The sequence below is a fragment of the Ursus americanus genome, chromosome 22 (assembly GCF_024610735.1).
Source record: "Ursus americanus isolate L20-20 chromosome 22, mUrsAme1.1.p, whole genome shotgun sequence".
NCBI classification, from domain to species: Eukaryota; Metazoa; Chordata; class Mammalia; order Carnivora; family Ursidae; genus Ursus; species Ursus americanus.
Window position 1 is genome coordinate 13605095 of NC_142148.1, and position 26530 is coordinate 13631624.

The following is a 26530-nucleotide window of genomic DNA, read 5'->3' on the forward strand; positions in this document are numbered from 1 at the left end:
CAATCCTTGTGGCATCATCTAGTAGACCAGGGACAGCATACTTTTTCTGTGAAAGGCCAAACAGTAAATATTTTAGGCCTTTCAGGCCACGAGGTCTCTGTTGCAACTACTCAGCTCTGCATGGCAGTGAGAAAGCAGCTGTGGATAATACAAACAGGAATGGGTGCGGTGGTGTTCCAATAAAACTTTCTTTATAAATACAGGCTGCTGGCTGGTCAGCTATAGTCTGCTGACCTCTGCAGGCGATGGAAAAGCCTGGTAGCTCCTTCAGTGCCCATCATTATAAGTCGTTAAATAAATTACAGCACACTGATTTAATGGAGTACTACAAAGTCACTCAACAGCATATTTGCAAAGAAAGTTCGATGAGATGAGAAAATGCACGCAATGCTAAAAAATCCACAAAATCTAAATCTATGGATTCAACATAATCTTAATTTGCTCACGACTGTATATACTAAATTGAAATCTGAAAAGGAACTGGTAAAACCAAAGATAAAATGGCTTAATTAAAGGGTGGGAATAAAGACCATTAATAGAATTTTCTTTACTGTGCTTTTATAGTATTTTCCAATGATTCCACAATGAACACAGAATACTTGTAAAGTCAAGCAAGAAATTATTATTTAAAAAAAATCCAGCCCTCTTGTCACCAAGCCATCATCACCAAGTGCTCTAGAGATCTTGTCTGGAGTCCCAGACTGGATGCCACCACCCACTGGTGGGATGGAGAACTTACCAGCAACGCTTTACATGAAATAGAAGAGGATTGTGTTTTGTTTCTGTTGGTTTTTTCCTTAAAACAGAAAATATCAGAGTGTAAAATAGTATAGGAAGAGTGCGTATTATTTTTGCAGAACCTTTGTAACCAGTTGTGCACGTGAACGTCCGCACGTCACATACGGGGCTGCGATGCAGAGTGTCCCTCTTAGTGTGGAACGTAATCAAAAAAGGTTGAGAGCCACTGCCTTCTAGTTCAGTTCTCACATTTTACAGATGAGAAAGCTGAGTCCCGCAGAGAAGGGTATGTTATCCCTGATACTATCCCATGCTGGGCAAACACCAGAAGATGAGCACCCCTCCCTTTAAAAAAAAAGATTTTATTTATTTGAGAGAGAGCGAGCGAGCGAGCAGGCACAAGTGGGGGGAGGGTCAGAGGGAAAGGGAGAAGCAGACTGTCTGCTGAGCAGGGAGCTGACTCGGGGCTTGATCCCAGGACCCCAAGATCATGACGTGAGACAAAGGCAGATGCTTAACCGACTGAGCCACCCAGGAGACCCACCCCTACCTTTTAATAACCTGTCTCAATGTTCCGAGCCAGAGCAATCGGCCAGCTGTTCCAATGTGCGATATCGAATGCTCTTGTGATTAATGACTCCGGAGCAGGTCAAAAGGCTTGAGGGGAGTTAAAGCCTCAGCAACAGCGCATTCTAGGAATCTGGGCCCCCGAGGTCACAAATGCCAGCCCCTCCCCCAAGGCGGCGTCCTCCTGTGCATCTTTGCAGCCACATCCCTATGTTGGTCCCAGGGGTCTGTAACGACACCAGTCAGAGAAGTCTGGAGAATATAAAGGGCAGGCAGCTGACTGGGGTTCAAATGTAGCAGCAGCTGGGATGGCCCCGGGCTATGGTTTTGGGGGTTGCACAATCCCTTTGAGCAGCCAGCTCTTAGAGACCACAATTTAGGGCTGGGTTAGCAGAGAGGCAAGGTCTGGGGAGACCTGGTGAGGCTTGTCGAAGACGCTGGAGGGGGGGCCCTGGTTGCCACAAAAGGAGACAAACATGCCTGCAGAGATGAGAATCCTAGGACAAAGTAGCAGGGACAGCAAATGGCCCAACAACCATAGTTCCATACAGCAACCAATACACCAGGGTAGCAACTACACCCGGGGGCAGAAAAAGTAGAGAGACAAAAGCTTCAGAGGGGGTAAACATAGCCTGATGCTGGAAACCTTGCCCATCCAAGGGGAATGGCTAAACGCCAGGGTATATCCATAAGAATAGTGACAGCCAACACTAATGGAGCGCCCTGACTGCTCCAAAGGTCTGTGCATGGACCATCCGGCACCCAGCTCCACAGCAGCCCCTGAGGCCAGCTCCTTCCACAGACCCCGTTTCAAGATGAGAAAATCAAGTCTCAGAGACATTATCTGCTGAAAATCACACAGCTAGCAAGTCCAAGGATAAGTTGGGATGATGCTAGAATTTTCTGAGCAGGGTTGCCAGGACTTGGCAGATGTTGTTAGAGGCAAGTTCTGTGAATATTGGCATTGGCTCCATTGTGTCTGACCTTGAGACTAGAGGGAGGAAAGGCCGGAGCTGGGTGGTCACTGTCTCCAGGAGATAGCTTCCTCCTGGTCTTCTCGCTTCTTCCATGACCCTCTATAGTGCACTCAACCCAGAGCAGCTAACTGGTCTTTCCAAGGTGCAAACCAGATCAACCTCCCTGTTTTAAAACCCCTAATGGCTGCCTGGTACTCTCAAGACAAAATCCAAATGCCTTCACTTGGCCACAAGGCTCTGGGAGGTCCGTCTCTTCATCTTCCAGTCCCACCCTCCACCCCTCTCCTCCTCACATACGAGCTGCCTGGCCTCCTACTGGCAGGAACACTCCTGACCCATGGCTGCTTGCCTTAATTTACACGGGCCAGCTCTGTCATCACCTCCTCAGTGACCCTGCCCTGCCCACCCCCTCACCTGGACCCCCCTTCCCCAGGCCCTCTGCACCACATCTTCCTGCCCAGTCTATGGAATTTTGTTACGGCAGCTGCAGCAGACTAATACACTGTCTGCACCCTCTCATTGGGATAGAAATTCCATTAATGCAGGGCTCCACTGCCAGCTCAGGGCTGAGTGGCCCACACCTAGCACACTGCCTGGAACAGAGCTGTGCTCATGAATGTTTGCTGAGTGAATGACAGACGGTCTTTCCTACACACACAGACACTTCTCCCCATGCCTGCACCTGCCGCCGCCTAAACCAGGGGTTCTCAAGGGCACTGCAGTGCCCCTGAGGGTGCTTGGAAATTTATGGGGACACTTTTATTGGGGAAGTTAATGGCATTTAGTGGGTAGGTGACAGGGGTGCCAGATGTTCTGCAATGCATGCAAGAGTCCAGCAAAAGGAAGATTTTCCCCTAGTCTCATCTGGCTTTGCAATGTCCTGCCAGACACTCACACAGGCGAAGACCTGGCTTTAATGATCTGCTCCTACAACACAGGGGTCAGCAAACTATAGTCCGAGGGCCAAATCCAGGCTACCACCTGTTTTTGGAAATACTATTTTATTGGAAAACAGCCTCGCCCATTCATTGCGTATCATCTATGGTTTCAAGCTCCAATGGCAGAGTTACAAGTAATTAGAACAGAGACTTCAGGCCTACAAAATCTAAAATATTTGCTATCTGGCTCTTTTACAGAAAAGGTTTGCTAACCCTGATCCTAGTACAGCAGTCCATTCCATACATACCTACAAAAGATCTTTTTCTTAGGATTTTCACATCTGTTAAAACTTGCAAGAAAGCTACTGTAGTGCGGTCCACGGCAACGACACCATGCTATACGATCTCTGATTATTTTTAACTCAATGTTTAATAGTATTCAGTTACATTATGCACAGAACAACAGAGTGGCTCTCCCCTCACAGACCCAACTGCCTTCCGAGGGAAACTGGGTTTGAAAGCAGAGCTCCTTGCCTGGGCGGGAGAGCCACAGACCAGGAGCTTCCCCTCTGAACAGGGCTGCAGTGCCAGACAGGGAGCAGACCATCCTGGCTCTGCCTCCCTCCCCCTGCACGTACCTCTGGTTCATTGCCCACAACCAATCCCTCAGCAGCTGCTGTCAATTTCACATGCACAACACATCTAGAATCTGACCAGGTCCCCCCACCTCCGCCATCACCCCTAAGCCAAGCCCCACCCTCTCTTGCTTGGAGGACTACAGGTGTCTCCTCATGGGTCTCACGCTTCGTGTGCCCCCACAGCCTCTTCTCCCGCGGAGGCCGGAGGAAGCCTGTCACCCTCCTGCTCAAACCCCTCTGCTGCTTGATCTTGGATACTCAGAGCAAAAGCCAAAGTTCTTTTACTGACCTGTTGGGCCCTGTGTGAGCAGCCTTATCTCCCCCACTAGTCCCCTACTCACTATACTCCAGCCACATGGCCATCCTGACATGTGTGTATGCGGCCTGGACTGCTCTCCCCTAACACACGACCCCTCCTGTACCTTCCCCAGACCGCCACTCTACTCTCTTCCTCCATGAAGCCTTCCTTGATCACTCTGTCTCAAAAACATCACAAACTCAGCACTTGCTTCTTTAGTTTTCCCCTTAATTCTTATCCCCCTCTAACATACTATATAACTTGTTTCTCTTATTTATTAACTGTCTCTTAACCACAGAAAGTCAGCTTTAGGAGGGCTGAGATTTTCATCTGTTTTGTTCCATACATATTTGTTGAATGAATGAGTGAATGAATGAATGAATGAACTTATTCCACCAGCACCTCAGAGTCAGCCCCAGAGACAAAGTACTGGGTGTTGTTTGCTGGTACCAGTGGGCACGATTTCCTGTGGGCTGGACTATCAGCTCCTTGAGGGCAGGGCCTATAGAAGGAGCTCAGAGCTCACCGGGACATCAGTCTTCTCCACAGCTCCCATGTAGAACTGGGTTAGCAAAATGGTGGCCTACCGGCAGAAGTAGTTCTTTTTAATTGTTGCTACCAATTTAAGTTCTTTAAATTGGGAAAGAGCTTATAAAGTTCCAGATTTCTGGGTTTTTACTTTTGTTTGTTTGTTTCACTTTGGAATAACTGACCCACTGCATGGCACCGATCAGTTTCAGTGGGGTATGGACGGCTAGGGGTCCTCAGTTCATCACGGGCCTCACCCAACCAGCCCCACACGTTGACCTGTGTGGGCTGGGCTCCTGGGCACGTTGGTTTGTGACCAGTGGCAGAACGAAGGGGAGAGGCTCAGAGCCAGAGAGCCACAGAGTCCCTTTTGGTGTTGCCCTCTCACACCTCACACGTGCAGTTTTACCCACGTTGTGCCGTCAGTTGTCTCTTGTCTGCTTCCCCACCCTGGGCTGTGAATGCCATGGGGGCAGGGACCGCATCTGTCGAGTTCACCTCTGTGTTCCCAGTACCTGGTGCGGCGCCTGGCACAGCAGGACGCTCCATTAACGTCTGCAGCAATCATGGCCGCGTGAGGGCGCCAGCCTGTGCCCCCTACCAGCTCTCGGCTCCGCAGGCCGACCCCGAGGGCAGCTTCCTTTTTTTTTTAATGTTTTCTTATTATATTATGTTAGTCACCATACAGTACATCCCCAGTTTCCGATGTAAGGCTCGATGATTCATTAGTTGCGTATAACACCCAGTGCACCATGCAATATGTGCCCTCCTTACTACCCATCACCGGTCTATCCCATTCCCCCACCCCCTCCCCTCTGAGGCCCTCAGTTTGTTTCTCAGAGTCCATAGTCTCTCATGCTTCATTCCCCCCTCTGATCACCCCCCCTTTCTTTATCCCTTTCTTCCCCTACTGATCATCCTAGTTCTTATGTTCCATAGATGAGAGAAATCATGATAATTGTCTTTCTCTGCTTGACTTATTTCACTTAGCATTATCTCCTCCAGTGCCGTCCATGTTGTAGCAAATGTTGAGAGGGCAGTTTCCTACACCCTCAGTTCTGTAGCTCTGCCTTGAAAATCCCTCTCACGGCAGGGGCAACAAGAGAAGGAGGAGGAGTGTCTCCAAAAGATAAAATAATAATAATAATCATCATCCATTCCAAGCTCTCAGCTTTTCCATTTCTGTTTCTGTGTGTCTCAGAAAAACTGACAGTCTATGTCAGCTTGGGCTTTCATGACAAAATACCAGAAACTGGCTGGCTTAAGACATTTATTTCTTACAGTTCTGGAGGCTGGGGAATCCGAAATCAGGGTGCTGACTGGTCTGGTTTCTCGTGAGAGCCCTCTTTCTGGCTTGCAGATGGCCACCTTCTTGCCATGCACTCACATGGCCTCTCCTCGGGGTGTGCACTTGGCGGGGGGCACACATCTTTCTCTTCCTCTTCCTAGAAGACACCAATCTCCTCATGGCTCATCTACCACTAACTGCCTGCCAAAGGCGGCATCTCCAAATACAGTTACACTGGGGGTCAGAGAGGCAACAGATGGATTTTAGGGGGACACAAACATTCATTCTCTAACACCTGCTAATTACCCTCCCCTGACCCCCTCATGAACCAGGAGAGTTGGCATTAAATGATTTCTTAGAGTTGTGCTGCTGGCTAGAGTGGCCACCGGCCCCGTTTATAGGTGTGACGACTTCAGTTCCTCAGTTGTGTGAGCCAATGCTCCACAGCCACACACGGCTGGTGGCCGCCACACTGGGCAGCACGGATGGAGAACTTTCCCGTCATGCAGGAAGTCTACAGGCCAGCACTGCCTTCATGGACGATGAAAGCCCCTCCTGAACCCCAAACGCACACCCCGTCACCCCAGCTGCTCTCATCTGTCATCTCCAGCGGCGTTTGGAGATGGGGGTGACTAAATAAATCTTGTTATGTGACCAGAGGAAAAGACTATCCATTTAAATCCTATATGCACGCCCTCAATCCGGAAGACGTGGGCCCAAGCAGGAGGCAGTGAGTCTGCCAGCGCCTATGAAGGTGACGAGAAGGTGACCGCTCGGGTGGCGGTGCCACATGGTGCAAGAGTGCTGACAGGTATCGGGAAACCGCACCCACTTCGTCGTGTGCAGAAAAGTTGCTGATTCACACCAGGAAACCTGACCTCGGGCCAGGAACCCACGGGATGCCAAGCCTGGCTTCTGTCTCGACTGACGAAGTGAGACCAGGCGGACTCGGTCTGCTCAAGACTGGCTGGGCTAGGATAGCCTAAATGCAGCTGGCTGCTGCCAAGAAGACATGGGCAAATAACCCACTTCACCAAAGTCTCCAGCTCAGCGATAAGTGTTAGGAGTTAATGGGACACTTAGGGAGTCAGGGCCAGGGTCCCCAGCTAGAATGCAAAGAACCTGGGACAGCTAAGACAAAACCGCACCGGCATCCTGCTCTACAGCTGAACGAGACCACGATAAGCATCCTGTCTAGCAGCCTCTCAGGAGTGACTTCTGCAAAACATCCTGAAACAACACAATTAACCATAAAACACTGGTCACTACCACAAGCTGAGGCAGTTAGTCTCCACATGTCAGCCCAACAACACGTGAACAATAACCTGATAGCGAGGCGGCTGCATGATCAAAGCCCTGACGGGCACACCTTAGCAGCCAGCCCACAGGGGGCCCACACTCAGAAGGCTTAAGATAGTTCTCGAAAGAGCTTATAAAAACCACTAGATTCGATCGCCATAACAGCAACCCTCTCGGGTCCCCTCCCTCTCTGGGGGCTTTGTACTATCGCTCTATAAACTTTGCTCTGCTGCCCACCATTCCTGGTCTGGTCCCCCTCTTCAGTCTTTAAAGCGGCATGACCAAGAATCTCGGGGAAAAAGGGAACAAAAATCCCGTAACATAACCACGCCCGTCACTCGAGTCCCCTGGGACATGTCTCACTGATGAAACAGGCCAGACGTGGGGGCGAGTGGGGGTGATCTTTCTGGCTCCCCAAGTCACCACCTGGCTGGTAATTTTCTCCATGTGCCTCTGGTCTCAGAACCTGTGGTTAAGAAAATACAGAACCAGACTGCAAGACGGAAGCATGAAGACCAGCCTTATATACACATTTGTCTGCTTCATGAGGTATTTTAAAGAGAGTGTTTAAATCAGTTTGCCAGTACTGAAAAAGAATGAGATTTCACAGTAAAATACAACTTTGGGGATTACCTTGAAATATGGAAAGACTTAGCCTCCCTAGGGCCCCATTCTAGTGTGGCAGCAATGGGCTAAAGCCCCGTTGAGTGTGTAGTGTTCACTGTGCCATAGGGCCCACTACTCCCTGTAACATTACGCCTAACTCACTTCTCTTTCTTATTTAGAAGAATCTCATCTCAGAGCAGGTTCAAACCACAGGACTGTAGAATCATTTTGAAAAGAGGAACAACTTGCGTGTGATTTGAGATGTAAATGTTTCTTTTCAGTTTGCCATTTGTTTTTTGTTTAGTTTGTTTGTTTTTGTTGTTTTGACTTTACTTCTGGTGTTCTCTGCCATGTGCCCCCCTCCCCCACAACCAATCTGTAGTTAGACGGGCTGTCTTTTCGTTGACGGCGACTTTGCGTTTCTGAGTCACGTTTAGAAAAGCCTTTTCTACTCTAGGGTTATACAAATTTTGCTTATTCTCATTCTAGTTCTTTTATGGTTTTACTGTTGACATTTAAACTGTTGATTCGGCAGGGGAGGTGGGTGAGGGATGGGCCAAATGGGTGATGGGTATTAAGGAGGCACTTGCTGTGTTGAGCGCTGGGTGTTACATGAAAGTGATGAATCACTAAATTCTCCTCCTGAAATCAATATGACACTATATGATAACTCACTAGAATTTAAAAAAATTTTTGAAGAAAAAAAATAAACTGGTTCACAGAAAAGTAACCACAAATTGGCTAAAGATCTGAAAAGATGCTCAACCCCATAAAACACACAAATCGGTATTACACTGAGAAACTGGTTTTCATGCATATGATTGGAAAAAACACCCAATAACTAGATGACACTGGGTTGGCCAGACAGGCTCTCTCGGACACTGCTCGTGGGAGTTTAAATTGGTAGAATCCCTATGGAGGGTAACCTGGAGATGTTTACCAAATTTACATATGGACTTTCCCCTCGACCCAGAATTCCACTTCTGCAAAACCTGCCCCTCAGATATACTTGCAGAAAAACAAAACGATACACATTCAGGGTTATTCACAGCCATGTTGGCGGTTATTGCAAACACCCAATGAGGAACTGATTAAATCATTTACAGCACATCATTCAAGGGAATAATAGGCATCTGTGAAAACAGAGGAGGCTCTTTCTAGACACTGACTTAGAAAGTTCTTCAGTATATAGCTAAATGAAGAAAGCAAAGTGCTGAAGACTGTGTATGGATGTTACCTATGAAAATAAGAATATATACAAGTGTTAATGCCATAATGTGATAAAGCTTTCCTGAAAGGCCATGTGTTGTGCAAAACTGTGCACTGAAATAATAGGGTTATGGGAAAAAGTACTGCTCAAGAGCAATGCAACTTTGTAACCAGAGCATTGACAAAAGCAATAATAATCTCAATAAAAAAAGAGTAATAAATAAAGAAGTGCACCATTAGAGGAGGACTCCACTTTAAAAAGGAGGTGGAAGTATCTTGATGGAAGGGGGCATAAGGACAGTGGAGGTGTTGAATTATGGAAACCAGGGCAAAATGCACCAAAGATTCAGGAATTTGTAAAATCAATTCTTCAAAACCAGAGCATGTGGCCAAACTGAAGTCAGAGGAAGAACACAGGGCACCAGGGACGGGACTGTATTCCTCTAAGGCTTGCTGTCTTTACCCGTGTTATGTATTTTGCATTCAGCTGCTGTTACCATATGTGCTGGGAAAAAGTGCAAACAAACCAATGCAGCTGTACTTTCACTTCTGGCCAAGACTGAGTCATGGGGACTGGACTTATCCTCCCACGTGAAATAGTTTAAAAACTAGATTTCCAAGACATGGGGCATCAGACAGTGAAAGATAGCAATCCTTGAGAGTGGGGAAATGAGGGGTGAGCCATGGGACTGCACCAGTGTGGCAGGTTTCCAGGAAGGGCCATCCAGATGGCACCCAGAGGTCTCTACAAGTTGAACAGAGGGAGCTGCAAGTCCAGGGAAGCCAAAGTAACAAGGAGGATTCGCAGAGCAGAGTACCAGAAGACAGAGCTGCACTGTGAGAGTGTTCTGGACATTTGCGGACATTTCCCCTCGGGTGTCCACCCGCGTCCCAATGAGCCTGGGAGGAAATTACCAACACTTGAGGAGAACCACTTGAAAAGATGAGAAGCAACAATCCTCAGAGCAAAACAGAGTTGTAAATAGTTCTTACTCCTGCCAGCCAGAGTGGAAAAACCTCATAATTCATGGGGCATTGGGTAGAACACTCAGAAAGGCTTCCTCAGTCGTGGGAAAATTCTGTTAGGTCCAGAGAGCCCTAGACCAAACGCTGCTCTGCTCTACCTAACAAAGCTGAAAGCAAGACTGGAGAGGATCAAACTGTTTCCATGCACCTTAACCGCATCCCAGAACGGAGCTCAAGAATATTCATAGAAATATAAAAATGTCCAGCACCCAACAAGGTGAAATTCTCAATGTTTGGCATATAATCAAAACCTATCATGCGTGCAAAGCAGCAGGAAATGTGACCTATAACAAGGAGAAAAATCAATGAAAAATAACCCTGAAATGATACAGATGACAGAACTAGCCAACCAACTCATTAAGAAAGTTACTATAACTGTATTCTGTCTGTCCAAGGAGCCACAAGAGAGACTGGACATGTTCAATAGAGGCATGAAAGATTAAAAAAAATAAATAAATAAAAAAGAAAAAACAAAAACAGATGCAAATCAAATTCCCAAAGATGAAAAAAATGTCCTGAGTGCAATTCACAGATCAGATGCTACAGAAGAAGAGGTTAGTGAACTTGAAGACACGGTGGGGAGGAAATAGTTGAACATATAATGGCCAAAATGTTTCCAAATTTGATAAAAATACTCACAGATTAAGAAGCTCAATGAATCCAAAGAACTAGAATCATGAAGAAAATGACACCAAGGCATCAAAAATGAAATTGCTTAAAACCAATGATAAGGAGAAAATCTGAAAAGCGAATTAACCAATGCAACTTCAGAGTTATCATTTGAAAATAGAGTTGACATCATTTCCTTATTTATGAATCGCGTATGAGCTCATTCTTGTCATAGAAACATGCGATCTAACTATGTTACTAACAAAAAAACAGAATACAGTTCTGGATGGGTTCACAAGAACCTAGTATAACTGGTTAACCACCGGGGCTTTGGAAACTGAGTGGCTGTGGAACAAGGGTGGGAGAGAGATTTCTATAGATGTTTAAACTAGGTAAATGCATAAACTGCTCAAAAAATAATATAAAGGAAGAGTAATTTTAAATGTATCTTTTTTCCATTATTACAAAAGAAAACATATTGGTGGGAGGGGAATCAGGAGTGATGGCTAATGAACATGGGGTTTCATTGTGGAGTTATGATATAATAATTTATAAGAAATGTGTATTTGATCATTCAGATGACCAAAATATAATTCTCAGATATATGTGGTCTTCATCCAGTTTCTGAAAATGCTTCAGAGCCATTAAGGTGAAACAGGTGTCTTGTCATTAATGGAGGTGACTTTTGGACCTATGCAAGGGTGGGAGCTGGTCACCAGGAGGAACACCCATGTGATTAAAGATTGGAACTTTTGGTCCCACTGCCCGACCTCTGGGGAGCAGAGGAGTCTGGAGGTTGAATCAGCCAAGGGCCAGTGACTTAGCCAATCATTACTACGTCATGAAGCCTCTGTAAAGACCCAAGAAAGTGGCTTTTTGGTTTTTGTCAGGGAGCTTTCATGCCTGGGGAACTAGAACGCTCCCATGTGCCACGGAGCCAGGTCCCAAGCTCTGTGAGGACAGAAGCTCCTTTGTTCAGGACTTTGCCCTATGTATCTCTTCATCTGGTTATTGATTCATATCCTTTAACAAACTGGTAAACATGTTTCCCTGAGTTCTGAGATCCACTCTAGCAAATTAATTGAACCTAAGGAGGGGGTCATTGGAAGCTTCAATCTGTAGCCAGTCAGTCAGAAGGAGAGATGACAGCCAGGGCTTGTGCCTGGCACCTGAAGGGAGGATGAGGTAGTCTTGCAAGACTGAACCCTTAACCTGTGGAATCTGATGCTGTCTCCAGGTAGATAGAGTCAGAACTGAGCTGAATTCTTGGACACCATGCTGGTGTCCGAGAATTGCTTGGTGTGTGTGGCAGGAGGACTCCCCTGTTGGATTTGGGTCCAGGAACCCTAAAAAAGGGGTAATGAAAATGGGGAATTAGAGAGTATTGATGGTTGCCCAACTTTGTGAATATAGTAAAAGCACTGAACTGTATACTTAAGAAGGATGAATTTTATGATACATGAATTGTATCTCTGCAAAAACAAACTAAAATACATGAAAAAGAAAATACATGCATGTTCACCTTTTTTTTTTTTTAAATTAGAGACTCAAACAATTTTAACACAGAAAGGGTTCTAAGGACCACCACACCCAGGACTTCCCACTGAGTATGGAGGAGTCATTTGCGGAGAAGTTCCCTATTCAGATCTACCTGGAAAAACTAGCTACCGAATTCCATTCCTGAAGAGTCCCAAGATGTTAACAGGCTGCAAAGGGTCTGAAAAGTCCTGCAGCAAAGACATCTATTTAACTCTGTGCTGCTCACTATTTACCAAATATATTTGATGCAGCCGACCATGAACTTTTCTGACCTCTCTATTTTTTTCAGTGAGCATCTGTGAGCACCAGAGCTGAGAGATACAGATCTTGAAAGTTCAATGACTTGTCCAAAGTCACGCAGCTTTCTGGTGTCGGAAACCGTGCTAGACTTCACAAATCCCACACAAACTGCCCCCTGAAGTCTATGGCTGAGATCACTGGCTTACAAACCCTTTTGCTAGGCTTTTAATTCTCCTACACATCCCTGAATCACATGCTTCCCACGTTCCTCAGTGGCTCATGCTGGGTTCTGAGCCTCGGTATTAATGGCCTTAACGGAACTCCCTGGCCTTTGGTAAATACAAAAGGAATTCCCACTGAAGTGCTCTCTTACTATTTTAAAGTCTCTCTATAATGCAGATTTCACCAGAAGGGGAAGTTTATATGCCGTTGTGGAAGACTCAACAGTCTCAAATTTGTATTCCTCTTTTCTCTTACCAGGACTACTTAGTAAAACTGAGAGTTCAGGAAATACAGGTGAACTTGGGAAGAATACAGACCATTGGACCTGAAATTAGGGTAGCAGTGCAGTTGTCTCTTGAACACATGGGGAATTGGGGTGCCAACAACCTGTGCAGTTAAAGTCCCCTGTATAACTTTTGACTCCCCAAGAACTTAACTACTACAGAGGACACTTACTATGATGGGAAAAAAAATAAAATGATAAAAAGAGAACTACTCATAGTCTACGTTGCGTTACCAATAACCTAAACAGTCAATTAACACATACTTTGCATGTTGTATGTATTACATACTGTATTCTCACAATAAAGTAAGCTAAGAAAAGAAAATGTTATTAAGAAAATCATGAGGAGCAGAAAATACCTTTACAGGATTGTCCTGTATCTATCGAAGAAATTTTGTATGGAAGTGGCCAGTGCAGTTCAAACTCGTACTGTTCAAAGGTCAACTGTAATAACAACTAACATTTGCAGAGCCCTTAGTTCATGCCAGGCACTGCTCTAAATACTTCACATACATTAATTAACTCATTTTATTATTGTTGCATTCCACATGTACGTACTATCAGTATTCTATCTTCTAGAGGAAGAGCCTGAGATACTGAGAAGTAATGGGTTCAATGTCACAAGATGGTACACTGCAGAACTGGGAAGTTCACTCTGCCTGACTTTAGAGTTACTGTTTTTAACACCTATGTTATTAAAAAAATTAGGAATAATAAAAAGAGTACCCAGCCTTCACGAACCTCCTCTGATGTGCCCAGGAATCATTCCATTTAGATCTCCTGAGAGCCCCGTGAGGTCATCTCTCTTGCTAGGATGCCAGTTCACGGGTAAGGGAGCAGGCACAGGGAAGCCAAGTGCCTCCCCCAAGTTCATGGAGCACGCGGGACACAGGGAAGTCTGACTGCAGCCCAGGTCTGGGCTCTCAACACCTCCATGGCTCCTGCAAGTTCTTACAATACACTTTCAAGATATTTTCTTTTCTTTTTAACCTTTGGGGCCATTTCTGTGAATAGCAGTGTTTCAGCAGAAGCGAAAATAAACAACAACAAAAATCAAACCCATAAGAAATACATTTCAGTTATAAAAACCGTTGGGTGAACCTAAAAAAAGAAAACAAACAACCAAACAAAGGCTGAATGAGTGCTGTGAACTTTTCTCTTTTACGTTTATCGTACCTTTTGTGTAGGGGCAGTGTTATCCAAACAGATACAGATCTCAAACCAGGGCCTTGAGGGGTGATGACCCCATGGGAGTTTCCGGACGTTTATGTGAGTAGGTAGAAGACCTAGAGGGAGGCATCCCGGCTTACCTAATGCTTGCTCTGTGACCTTACACAAGCCACTCCGTGGCAGTGCCTCAGTTTACTCATCCGTAAAATGATGCGGTAGTCCCACTTGGGTGCTTTTTGCTTCTATGAAATTATGATTTTAATTCCTAGAGAGGAAAAAGACTCATCCCAGCTTCTAAACATGGACCAATTTCACTCTATTCATGTTTTCAGGTCCCCTCTTCATTCCCTTCCTCATCTGAAAAACTAAGCTCAGCTGACATCTTCCATTCTGAAACACACACGGCGTAGTTTGAGAGTTTATTTCTCCTCTGGAACAACTTGAAAAAAAAGTTAATAGGAAGCACATGGGCATGGTGTGTGAGCGTTCTCTGTGTTTGTATTTGAAAAAAAATACTTAAGGAGGAATATGTCAGGCTTGCAAAATGCCTGGGCTGTCTCAAGAGCAGTTTATGGCCATTAGCATTAGACTGAAGGCAGCTAATTGGGACAGAGTCCAGCTGCTGCCACAGCCCTTCTGGCATCTGGGCCATAAGGATGATAAGAAAATAACCTGGATTATTCCCATGGTTGGGTGAGAACAGAGCAGGAGACGTTTTTCGATTTGTAAAGGGCTGGTGGGGATTGAGGTGGGGAGGAAGGTTGTAGGCCAGGGCTCATCCATGAAGAGTCATCTTCTAGATGGTTTGGGGGAGAGGTGGGGCAGGATGGTGTGGGGGTTGCATGCCTGGGCTCCGGAGTGCAACTGCCTGGCTTCTAATCCCACTGCCACGGCCGTGTGACCTTAGGCATGTTACTTTACCAATTTGTGCCTCAGCTTCCCATCAGTAAGTTGGGGTAATGATAGAAACTATGTCATAGGGCTACTGGGAGGATTAAGGGGAATAGCGTATGGTGTTTAAACAGCTTAGGATGCTATACAGAGTCCTGAAGGAGTCCAGGAAATAGCACTTGGAGGAAACAGCACAGGCTCTGGAATTCTAGAAACCCAAGTCTGAATCCCAGCTCTGAACACTTATGGGCTGTGTGATCTTGGGTAAGTCACTTCCCCTTTCTGAGCCTCGCTTTCATCACGTGTAAAGCAGAGGTGATGGAGCCCTCCGCATGGGGCTCCTGTAAGGACCAGAGAAGAAATAACATATTCTCTATGTCCTGGTTTGTGGAAGGGGGGGTTCCCGCTTCGCTTTCCAATCTCATCCCCCCTACTCCCTGCCCCCAGATTCATGATTCTCCTTTGGGAGAGCCTCCAGCTGCTCATGTGGCTGGCTCCTTTTCGTCACGCAGTCACTCTTACCACCTGGGTGATACCAATCACCACCCCCCTCATCACTGCCTGTCGCACTGCCTATCTTTGTCCTTCATAAGCTCTATCAAAATCCGTAATAGTCTGCTTATCTGTTCATTGATTATTGTCTGTCTCTCTCCATGAGGGATTGTCATTGTTGATGGCTGTGCCCCCAGGGCCTAAAACGGTGCCAGGCATAGAACTTGTACTCAGTAACACAGAGTGAAAGAATGATGGATGGAGAGCCGCTCTACATGACTGAACGCACTACTTATCCTGCAAGGTGGGGGGGTGGATGTCCGAATGCGGGAGGGGGAACGTGTTTGCTCTTCAACCTCCACAGCCTTAGAAGTCCTGAGGCAGTAAGTCCTATCTCTATTTGCAGAGCTAGTAAACACCAGCCTGAGAGTGATCCAAATGCAAGTTCAAGTTCAGTGTCTTCACAAGTCTTTATTATCAGGATTGGTGCCACAATTCACTTCCCACTTGAAGATGGGTCCCAGCAGCTTGTACCCTTCAGTGGGGCTTAGAAAGGCCACTGTGGGGAGCCAGAGGTGACAGCAGAAGCAGAGAAGAGCGTGCATGGGCTTTGGGTGAGGCTGGGGGACAGGATTCCGCCAGACCCCTAAGAAGCGCAACACGGTCGGTTGCATTGCAGGTGCAGTAAAATCTAAACCAGCACCAACACTTTGCCATGAAGATTGTACAAGATGATCCCCACACCACCATGTGGCATGGGGTAAGTGTATGGTCAATGTCAGCTGACGGTGCTGCCAACAGACTCTGACGCGGGCCTTTATGTGGAAGCTACTACAAGGGCTGGGCATCAGTGCTCATCAGCCCCTTTCTCTACACATGCTCCTAAGATTATCTGCTGTCCCTTCGCAATGTTTTTCCCTGAAAGGCTGCCCTTGACAGCCATCTTTACTGTTTCCTTAATTCCTCAATAAAAAGTTTAAAAAGATAAAGTATCAGGCTTGAGAATAGTTGTTTTTTTTTTTTTTAAAGAAAAGTGCAATCACTCATTAGCCCATGGTCTTATCATTACCCCTTCATTCCTGCATATTACTTTTCAGACCCTTAATGGTCATTTTTACCAACTTGCATGAAGGGGAAAAAAATACCAGGAGGAGGATCCCCCAAATTACTGTCACCAGCCCTCTACTCCATGCATCAGCCCCAACATGCTCCCAAGGGGCTGCATGAAGAGAAAGGGGCTGGTCAAAGAGTGGAGGTGGGGACAGAAGAATCCAGTAAGCCAGTTGCTTAGGGGAGGGGGGGTGGGAGTAACTACACACTGGAGTTTTCTTCCCTAAGGCCACCCTAGGGTGATGCAGAGTGCTGAACCTCCTGCCTGCAATGAGAGCTTCTTTACCTGCCGGCCCCAAACTCTCCCACCTGGCATTTCTCGGAGTCTACGATGGACTTGCCTTTCCTATCACACTTAAATCAAAGCCAGCTCCTACCCACAGCCCTCAGGACCCTGCATGATTTGGCTCTGTTCTCTCTCTAAGTTTCTCTCGTCCCACATCCTCTGACCCTGCTCCAGTCTCACAGGTCTCCGTTCTGTGCCGCAAACATATCAAGACATTTCCCCTGCATACACCTTTTGCACGGGGTGTTCCCTCTGCCTGTAATGCTCTTCCTCCAGGTCTGCACAGGGCCGGCTCCACCTCACCCCTTTGGTCTCTGTCCAATGTCATCTCTTCAGAGTCTTCCCTGATGGCTCCCTTCACAATTACGCATCCCACCATTCCGGATCTTTCAACGGCCCATCACTCTCTACTCAAGCACCATGTTTATTTGTTTCATGGCACTCAACCTCTTCCAAAATCAGCTGGTTTATTCATTTCCTTGTTTATTGTCACTCTCTCCCTCCTGCCATGCACTTGCCATGAGGGCAGGTCTCATATCTATTCTGTTCTGTCCGCTGCTCTAACTCCTTGAGATAGATTCTGGCACATAGTAGGTACTCAAGAAATCTGGCCAGTAAATGAATGAATGAATGGACACCTAACTTAGGCAGTGCCTTAGAGGTGGACAGGAAGGGGCCGCAGCGCCACACTGACCGTGCATCTGGTAGGTGTATGGGCTCTGTCCAGTGGGTGGGGTGCTGAAGCTGGAGCCGTAGCTGAGGAATCCACTCTGGCTCGGGGAATGGTTCAAGCTGTCTTCTGTCTTGATGCCTTGGAGGAAAAAGAAGCACCAGGGACACATGATTAGGATGCTTCCTTGTCACCTATAGAAGAGCTACTGAGTCAAGACGGCACACAATTTTATCAGCTTCTAAACCAGGAGCTGCAAACTTGTAGCTTGTCAGGCAAAGTTAGCCTACAGATGTATTTTGCTTGGCCTGCATATTTTTAAGGAAAATCTGCAATGAGTTGCTTTTGTTTAAAAATCAGGAGATTTCACCAAAAAAATCTGAACTTATGGCCTCAACTGGGCAATGAGACGGTCTAGCAACACCACGCCTGCATTCCCATAGGACGACAGACCATCGGGGTAGGTTCCCCAGGTCACCACAAATACTGCACTGTCTCTGAGGCATTAATGCTGGTTTTAAGGTGCTATTTTTCGTGCAGTTGTACTTTTCTTTTCTTTCCTTTCTTTTTTCTTTTCTTTTTTTTTTTTTTTTACATCCTAGGACATTGTCAAAAGTAGGGAAGGAAAGGCAGGTCAAGAGGGGCTTGTATTTTGCCCATGCAGTCAGCTTCTTGCTTCCTGCCTGGCTCTGAGGGTAGCGAATTTTCAACCCCCTACTCTACAGGGTAGTGCTATGTATGGTTAATGTCCAGCAGGATTTGGGGTAATGTCAAATGAATCATCCTTCCTCTGTAAAGATGCTGCCACTTAACATACTTTCCACTCTTATTGCATGGGGAACCTATTTCTCCAAAGGCCACAGTTAAAAATGTGCGCCCTGCTCCAGCCAAAGTCTGACATGCTTCCCCAAAGCACAGGCACCCAAAGTCTGACATGCTTCCCCAAAGCACAGGCACCCAAAAGCTGACATGCTTCCCCTATGAGCAACAGGCTGGAGAAGGGACTGTATTGAGGGAGGTGGCCTGATCCGTCATCAGTAGCCCACAGATTGTATTTTTATTGAAAATGTAATAAGCTCTGCTTATCTTGCAACTGTAAAATAGTATCTTGATACTATTTACATCTCTTTAAAGGACATTTCTAGTTCTGGGGCCAGTTTTGTAACTGTGGTTCCTTCCTTTAACCCACTCAGTCTTGTGAATGAAGACAATGCTTCCAAACCATTGGGGAGCAAGGGAAAGAAGAAGAGTCCGTGCTCTCTACCCCCAGCAATTTTCTGAAAGAAAAGCCCACCCTTGCATTTTAGAGGCAGCCCACCATTGTCTCCTGAGCAGCACATGAAGATGTCAAAACATTCTGTAAGACAGACATGGGGAAGTCTATTGTATGCTTAGAGTACTGAGTTCTTTCTCTTGGTTCCTGAGTTTCCAATGTCACCCACCATCAGGTGCCAACAGATTCACTTCTTGTTTGGGCAGAGTCCTGCTTCTTTGTTAAGAAATTCAGATGTACTCGGGTAGATTGAAAAACACAATCACAATATTTTGCAGCTCTTCTTGTCAAGAGGTAGCATCTATTTTCACACTTCTAGAATCTTCACTGGCCTTGTGACTCGTTTCGACTGGTAGAAGCGGCTGGGTGATGGGAGTTTTGGAGACTAGGCATCAAAGCAGCTTTGAAGCTTCTACCTCTGCTCTTCTGAAACCTGAGACCAGCATGCTGTGAGCAAGCACAGGTTTAAAGGCCAGGTTGAGAGCAAGGCTCAGCCATGCCAGCTGACCTGCCAGCCAAATACAGCCGCATGACAGAGACCGGGGAGACCAGCAGAAAGCCTACCCAGTCAACCCAAATAAGCACCAGAAATAATATATCAGAGTGTTGTTTTAAGTGATTAAGTTTTGGGTATAATAGATAAATGAGTTGTGGTACAAATAATGGAATATTATACAGCTGTGAAAATGAATGAACTGTAGCGGCATGCATGAACAGGGATAAATTTCACGGACATAGGCTGGGTGAAAAAAGCAAGTGTCAAAAGAATGGATACTAGGGGCACCTGGGTGGCTCAGTCGGTTGAGCGTCCCACTCCTGATTTCAGCTCAGGTCATGATCTCAGGGTCGTGGGATAGAGCCCCATGTCAGGCTCTGCGCTGGGCATGGAGCCTGCTTAGGATTCTCTCTCCTTTTCCCTCTGCCCCTCTTACCCCCCATCCCCACCCCGGGCAGGCTTGCAGCTCATTCTTTCTCTCAAAAAGAATGGACACTAAAAAGAAACAATGTACATAAAGTTGTAAAACATGCAAAATAATACTCTACATAAGTCCATGGCCAAATGTGACCTGCTGCCTGTTTTTGTAAATAAAGTTTTATTGAAAGAGACACATCTACTCATTGACGTACTATGGCTGCTTCTGCACTACAGTGGAACAGCTGAGTGGTTGTGATAGTGTATGGTCTGCAAAGCTAAAAAGATTTACTGTCAGGCTCTTCACAGAAAAAATTTGCTGACCTCTATTCTACATAAAGAAATGCAAAGGAATTGATGAAACATCAAATCCAGGACTGTGGGGTTCTCTGAGTAGAAAGGAAAATAACCTTTTGTTTTTAATTCTTAAGTTGGTTGGTCAGTCTTTATGCTTTTACAGATGTCTTAAATGTTGCATAATAAACTGAGGAAAAACATATTCAATCTCCCTAACCTCCTTCTCTCTGGTTTGCTCAAATGTGTTATTTCCTTGAAGCTGTTTCAACAAAGGTAAATAATGCTATTTGCCAAGCAGCAATGAGAAAAGTTTCCTAACAAGATCCAACAAGGTTTGTCCAGACAATGAGCAAACACTGCTTGCTCAGGCATAGGCACATGTGAAGGAAAACGGCTTTTCATCTTACCTGTCATTATTCAGTGACATGAACATTCCAGGTGTGTGTGGCAGCCTGGCCCCTATAGCACTGAGTGTTTCCCTTGGGCTGGCCCTGTGAGCTAAGCCCTTCATATAGATCATAAGATCAAGGGCTGACAAATTATGGTGCGTGGACTAAATCTGACTCACTTCCTGTTTGTGTAAATAAAGTTTTATTGGAACACAGACATACTCATTTATTTACATATTGTCTGGCTGCTTTCACACTACGGTGGTAGAGTTGAATAGCTGTGACCGAGGCTGTATGGTCCACAAAGCCAGAAATAACCACTGAGACCTTTACAGAAAATGGTAGCCGACTTCTGGTATAGATAGTCTCATTTAATCTTCACAATAACCATAAGGAGGCCAGACTTGGTATCACTCCCACTGTATGAATGAGGAAACAGAGGTGGCTCGCCCCATGTGTTAGGACCAGCAAGCGGCAGAGGTGGCGTGTGAGCCCAGGACGTGTGCTCTTACCACCTGCCATGCTTTGTCTGGGAACAGGGCTACTTTTCTCTTTTACACCGAAAGATAATATGGCTTCATTTTCCCTGGCTGTCAGCCAGGTGGGGTAACTTAGGGTGATTATATCATGAGTCTTCCAGCACAGGAGGGACAGAAAGTTGGAAACGGTGTCCACACCTGTTGGCGGAGGTCTGTCACTGGTAATCCCCCAGCATTTAGGGGATGTAGGCTCGGGCTGTGGAGCTCAGTGGTTAAGAGCTTGGATTCCAGGGCCAGGCTGCCTGGGTTTAATGCCACCGACCAGCTGGGCGACCCTGGGTGATTTATTTACCCTCTTTGGTAAGGACACAGAGTACTGAGGGATTGAGGGTGGCAGCAACTCCATGCTGGTGACTATTACCAACGCCTGGCCCGTTGCTCCCCCAGGACACGTCACTCCTACCTCTAGAATTGCTCCTGCATCTGTCTCCCTCAGTCTGTGCGCTGTTCTGCCTGAGTCCTCCATCATCACCCCGTCCACCCGCTTCCTCAGTCTCCCATTGGTCCGCCTGCTTCCCTTTTCCTTCCCTCTGACCCAGGTGCCCCACGGTATCCAAAACGATCTTGAAAAAACCTGGACTGTGGAATATAGCCCTCTGCTTATAAACCCACCAATGAGTTCCCGTTTCTCTTGGAATAAAATCCCAAATCCCTCCCAGGCCTCGAGGGCTCTGCACACCTCTCCTACCTCATCGCCCACTGTGCTTCAGCTACTGGGCTTCTTGGACTTGCCAAATTCCTCTCCATCTCAGGGGCCTTCCCACAGGCGGTCCCCCTGCCTGGATGCTGTCTCAGTTCTTAGCTGAATCAACGTCTCCTCTAAAAGGCCTCCCTGCACTGGATCCTAGATGAAGTCTTCCTTCTTCTGTTCTTTCCCATGACCTACTTCTCTTCCTTATATTGTGCATCACAGTTTGAAACACATGAAGATTTTTAAATCTTAAATTTTTTTTCTCCCTTTAGGCTGGGGGTTGCAAACTCAAATGTCTTTAGGAGAGCAGCAGATAATTCAAATGCGTCATGTGGGCTGGGTGGGGACCATGATGAATTCAGGCTAATGGGGTCAGCCCTACTCAGAGCCACCTATTCCCGACACAAAAACTGTGAACCTGATCGTCTCTCTTTTTAAAGACATTAGAAATGTAATTTTTTTAATGTTAGCATTTCACATTTTAAAATTAGCAACTAATTTTTAAAATGTCAAGTGTAGTTTTAGGTTAAGAGAGCTACCCACATTATGCACTGGCTTTCACTTTTCAGCCTCTGTTCCAGATTATAAACTCCACGGAGAGCCTACTCTGCTTTGTTGACCTCTGTGTGCCTAGCACATGACCCAACATCATGAAGGAATGAAGGAATAATAAATGAATACACCGAACATAGCAGAGTTAGAGAGAAAAGGGAGGAAAAAAATACAAGAGTGGGTCTCTGCACTCAAGCCATACCATCTGGTTGGGAAAATGACATGAAACATTAATGTAACAGTTGAGGAAACTGCCTGGGGAGATCAGAGGCAACGGGGCCTGGAAGCTAGTGTCCTGCCTACCAATCCTACACTCTGTCCACTAGACATCTGTGGTTTCTACCTGCCCCCTCCTCCTTTGGGAACCACCCCTTCCTCACATTCAGATCAATTCTCTTTCTTGTGTGAGCTTGCCCTGACTCCTGGTTCCATGGGTGGACATGTGGCCCAATGTGGCCATCCAGAGCATTCTATCTTCTCTGCCCCAGTGTCTGGGTCAGCAATGGCTGTGGGAGTCCAGTCAGAAGAATCCCGGGGTGGTGCAAGAAGTCCCAGAGGAGAGAAGCTCTCTTTTGGGTGGAGTTACAACTTGGAACTGCTGAGGCTGTCTTTGGTACCCCAGTGGGAAGGCCTGAGAATGAAACTTAACCTTCCAAAGGGAAGCAGAGAGACTGATGCCTCATATGATTACTTGAGTACCTGGATTTAGCTCTGCCTGAAGCTAGTACCCTAAGATTGTTCAGCTATGTTTGCAATAAATAGCCTATTTCCTTAAGCTAATTAACACTGGATTTTTCTCATTTGCTACCAAAAGAGCTTTTGGTTGATCCATCAATTACGATGGGAAGGATTAGCATGACTAACAGCCACAGGCAGTGTGATAGTTAATTTTATGTCACCCTCACTGGGCCCCAAGGTGCCCAGACACTTGGTCAAACATTATTCTGGGTGTATCTGTGTGAGAGCGTCTCTGAAGGAGATTAACATTTGAATCTGTAGACTGAATAAAGCAGATTGCTCTCCCCAATGTGAGTGGGTCTCATCTCATCAACTGCAGACATGAAGAGAACAAAAAGGCTGAGTAAGAGGGGACTTCTTCTGCCTGAGTGCTTGAGCTGGGACATCAGTCTTTTCCTGCCTTCAGACTGGAGCTGAAAAGTCAGACCTTCTTGAGTCTTAGGCCTGCCTGCTTTTAGACCAGAATTGACACCATCAGCCCTCTTGTTCTCAGGCCTTTGGACTTGAACTGGAATGACACCATTGGCTTTTCTGGGTCTCTAGCTTGCTGACTGCAGATCTTGTAACTTCTCAGCATCCATAATTGGGTGAGCCAATTCCTATGATACCTCTCTCTCTCTAGATATAGATGTAGAGATAGGGATATCTTCATCCCATTGGTTCTTCTTCTCTGGAGAACCCTGACCAATACAGACAGGGGCAGGTGAGCCGTGGGTGGTGGGCCAGGTTCACTGACTCTCCAGTTCTTAGCAGGAAGGTTCTTACAGTCAAAGTCTGTAGGTCTGTTGTTTTTGTCTTCCTGGCATCCATCAATTTTCCTTTGAGAGAACCATCTCTCCCTCAGATATAATCCACATGCTTCAGACTCCTTATTTCTCACACTTTCACCTTCTTGCCTAGACTGAAGGACTGTCATGTGACCCAATCTGGGCCAACGAGGGCCGCTAGAGATTCTGGTGGGACTATTGGGAAAGAGGCGCTCTTCTTCCCCTGGGTGTGTTGCGCTGAATGGATACCAACCCGGAGTGATGGGCACCATCTTTGCTGCCACATGGGAAGAACTTGTGTGGGACTGGTGCCAACTCAGAGGAAAACATCCGAACCTGGAGTGGGGTGTGGTACTCCTGACAGCATTTGAGCACCTGGATCCAGCCATACTTGATGTTAGTTGTGTCTCTAGATTGCTCGGGATGTGCTGAATCATTAAATTTCCGTTTTTCCTAGGTCAGCTTGGGTTAAGTTTCTTAGTCTTGCAATCAAAAGAGGCCTTGATACCATTTGTGGAACTAGAGCCATATTTAAATGTGTCTGTCCTTTCCCTCCATTTCCAATCCAAAATTAGGCTGGCTGCATTGACCATTTTGCATTTAACTGAGGCAACAGGGCAGAAGAAAGATCATGATGTTGGGGACCCCAGTGGGAAAGCCAGGGCTTGGTGTGGTACTCACTGTAAGAAGGGATTCCATAGGCTTGTGCTGGAGGCGGGTAGGTGGTGTAGGGGGCAGCTTGCTGGATCCCCGCACTGTACTGTGTCTGGCCGTAGGCTGCCATGGCCGGGGCGGGCTGGCTGGGCAGGACGTGTGGGCAAGGTCTGGATGGAAAGAGAGAAGATTCAATCTCCAATCCTAGCCCAGTATCTCTTCCCCCTTATTTTCCTTTGGATATTTACTCTTTCCAGGGCAGAGACAACTTACATGTTTATCAAATCCCATTTCATTTTCCTCTTCCTGGGCACCAGGAAGATTTTATTTCTTGTCTGCCTTGCAGTCAGATTCCACCATGTGACCCGATTCTGCCCTATAGAATGTATAAGCCTCTCCCAGTTCTGGCCAATAAAACCATCCGCTGAGACCCTCCTGCCCTCTCTCCTCCTTCGGCAGCAACTGTCAAGATTAAAGTGGCAGAGCTATAGCATGGATTATCTCCCGGATCCTGCTTCAGCATGTAGAGGACAGCTGCCCTGGGGAGTTTTATTTAGTCCACACTGAACTTCCAGCGAGTAAGAAACAAGCCTTTGTTTCACACATGTTGTGTGACGTCACTGGGTCTGTGCTGATGACTGCAGCCTATCCATCCCATCTTACCCACCCTATCTTAGACACCTTCCCAATTGATGCCCTGCTCTTAGCCAAGGGGTGGGCTTGTGATGGAAGAGTTTCCAATCAGATTCTGTCCTGGGAATTTAAATCTTGGGCTGAAGAGTTCATTCCAGCAGCTACACTCTGAAGACCCTTTGTTTTCACTCCTTACTATTGCTTGGATCCCGGAAGCTGTCCTTTCCTTGGTCTTTCTCAAGGTCTGATTATTCTGCTTTCACTTACACTGGAAGCCACTCCAGATTTTGGGCTGACATCAGCTGCAGCCTATATTCTGTTACATGCAACCCAAGAACACAAATGGATTCTGCTCTCCATGGTGAATGACAGGTTCCATGAAGGCCTAGGATTTAAAGGGCCACTTACTAAGACATCTGTAATATAACGAGTGCTTCCAATCACTGTGTGTTCTTACCACAGGCTCGAATTGTATCCCATGGGCCTGATACATGCAGTGTATCTCACTGGAGGCTCACATCAACTCTCTGGGGTAGGGGTTCTTGTAACTCCCATTTTCGAGAAGAGGAAACCAAAGGTCAGAGACCTGAAGTCACAGCTAGAAAGTGGGGGAATCTAGAATTTAAATTCAGGACTCTGACTCCAGAGTCCACACTTGTAACTGTGCTGCTTCTCACTTAGAGCATGCAGACTGACCCAGCCCCAAAGGCAGCAGTAAGTGAAGTCAAGGTGGGTTGCTCTAGCAGGAAGGGGACAAGATGGTGGCCCAGGAGCCATACACAGTCCATGGAGCCGTAGATAGAATTTCTTTGGCTAGTGCAGTTATTGATTTTTTAATTTGAATTCATCACTATTATTTTCAAACCATAAGGTTTCTCTCTCCCCCTCTTCTCTATCTCTCACCACACACACACACACACACACACACACACACACTCACTCACTCACACACCCCTACAAAGCAGAAGCTTTAGCAAGCCTAGGTCTGCACTCCTGTATGACTTTATCAATCCATCTGAGTAGCGGCCACTTGTCTATCACACTCCGTCTGCAACAGCCCCTACAGGGTCCACTTCCTTTAGTGATAAAAACAGCTAAAACTTCTTGTGCCTATTATGTGCCAGGCACTGTCCGAATTCCTTTCTGTGTATTGGCTCATTTAAACCTCATAACAACAATGACAACTCCTGGAGGTAGTTACTAATCCTATTCCCATTTTACAGATAAGAAAATGGAGGCCGAGAGAAACTAAGGAACACACTAAATGCACACAGCCGTTGCAGAGGCTGTGCCCTTCACCATTCCACTGCGTCACTCTCCCCCATGAGCTCCCACACCTGGACACCAGGCCATCTGCCCCCAACATCCCGTCTCTAGCGGCTCTAACCAGAGAGCCTGCCAGTAGAAGGTAATGAGAACCCCAACTCCGGATCGGGTTCCATTCTGGCTACATCTCTTTAGCTAAAACCTGTTCATTTCTGGAATTCCTCCTGCACAAGAAGCCGCATGGCAGGTGTGAG

At 46.5% G+C, this 26530-nt stretch overlaps 1 protein-coding gene across 2 annotated transcripts in view; it reads right to left on the reverse strand.

Annotated features, from left to right (window-relative positions):
- The window catches only part of EYA2 (EYA transcriptional coactivator and phosphatase 2), a 267436-nt gene that overhangs the window by 143691 nt on the left and 97215 nt on the right, over positions 1-26530 (reverse strand). For both annotated transcript variants that reach the window (XM_045804754.2, XM_045804755.2), the window contains 2 exons: positions 24405-24547; positions 17589-17705 (listed from right to left, as the gene is read on the reverse strand). In XM_045804754.2, coding sequence (XP_045660710.1) covers positions 17589-17705; positions 24405-24547 — 260 coding nt within the window. The remainder of the gene's footprint in view (positions 1-17588; positions 17706-24404; positions 24548-26530) is intronic.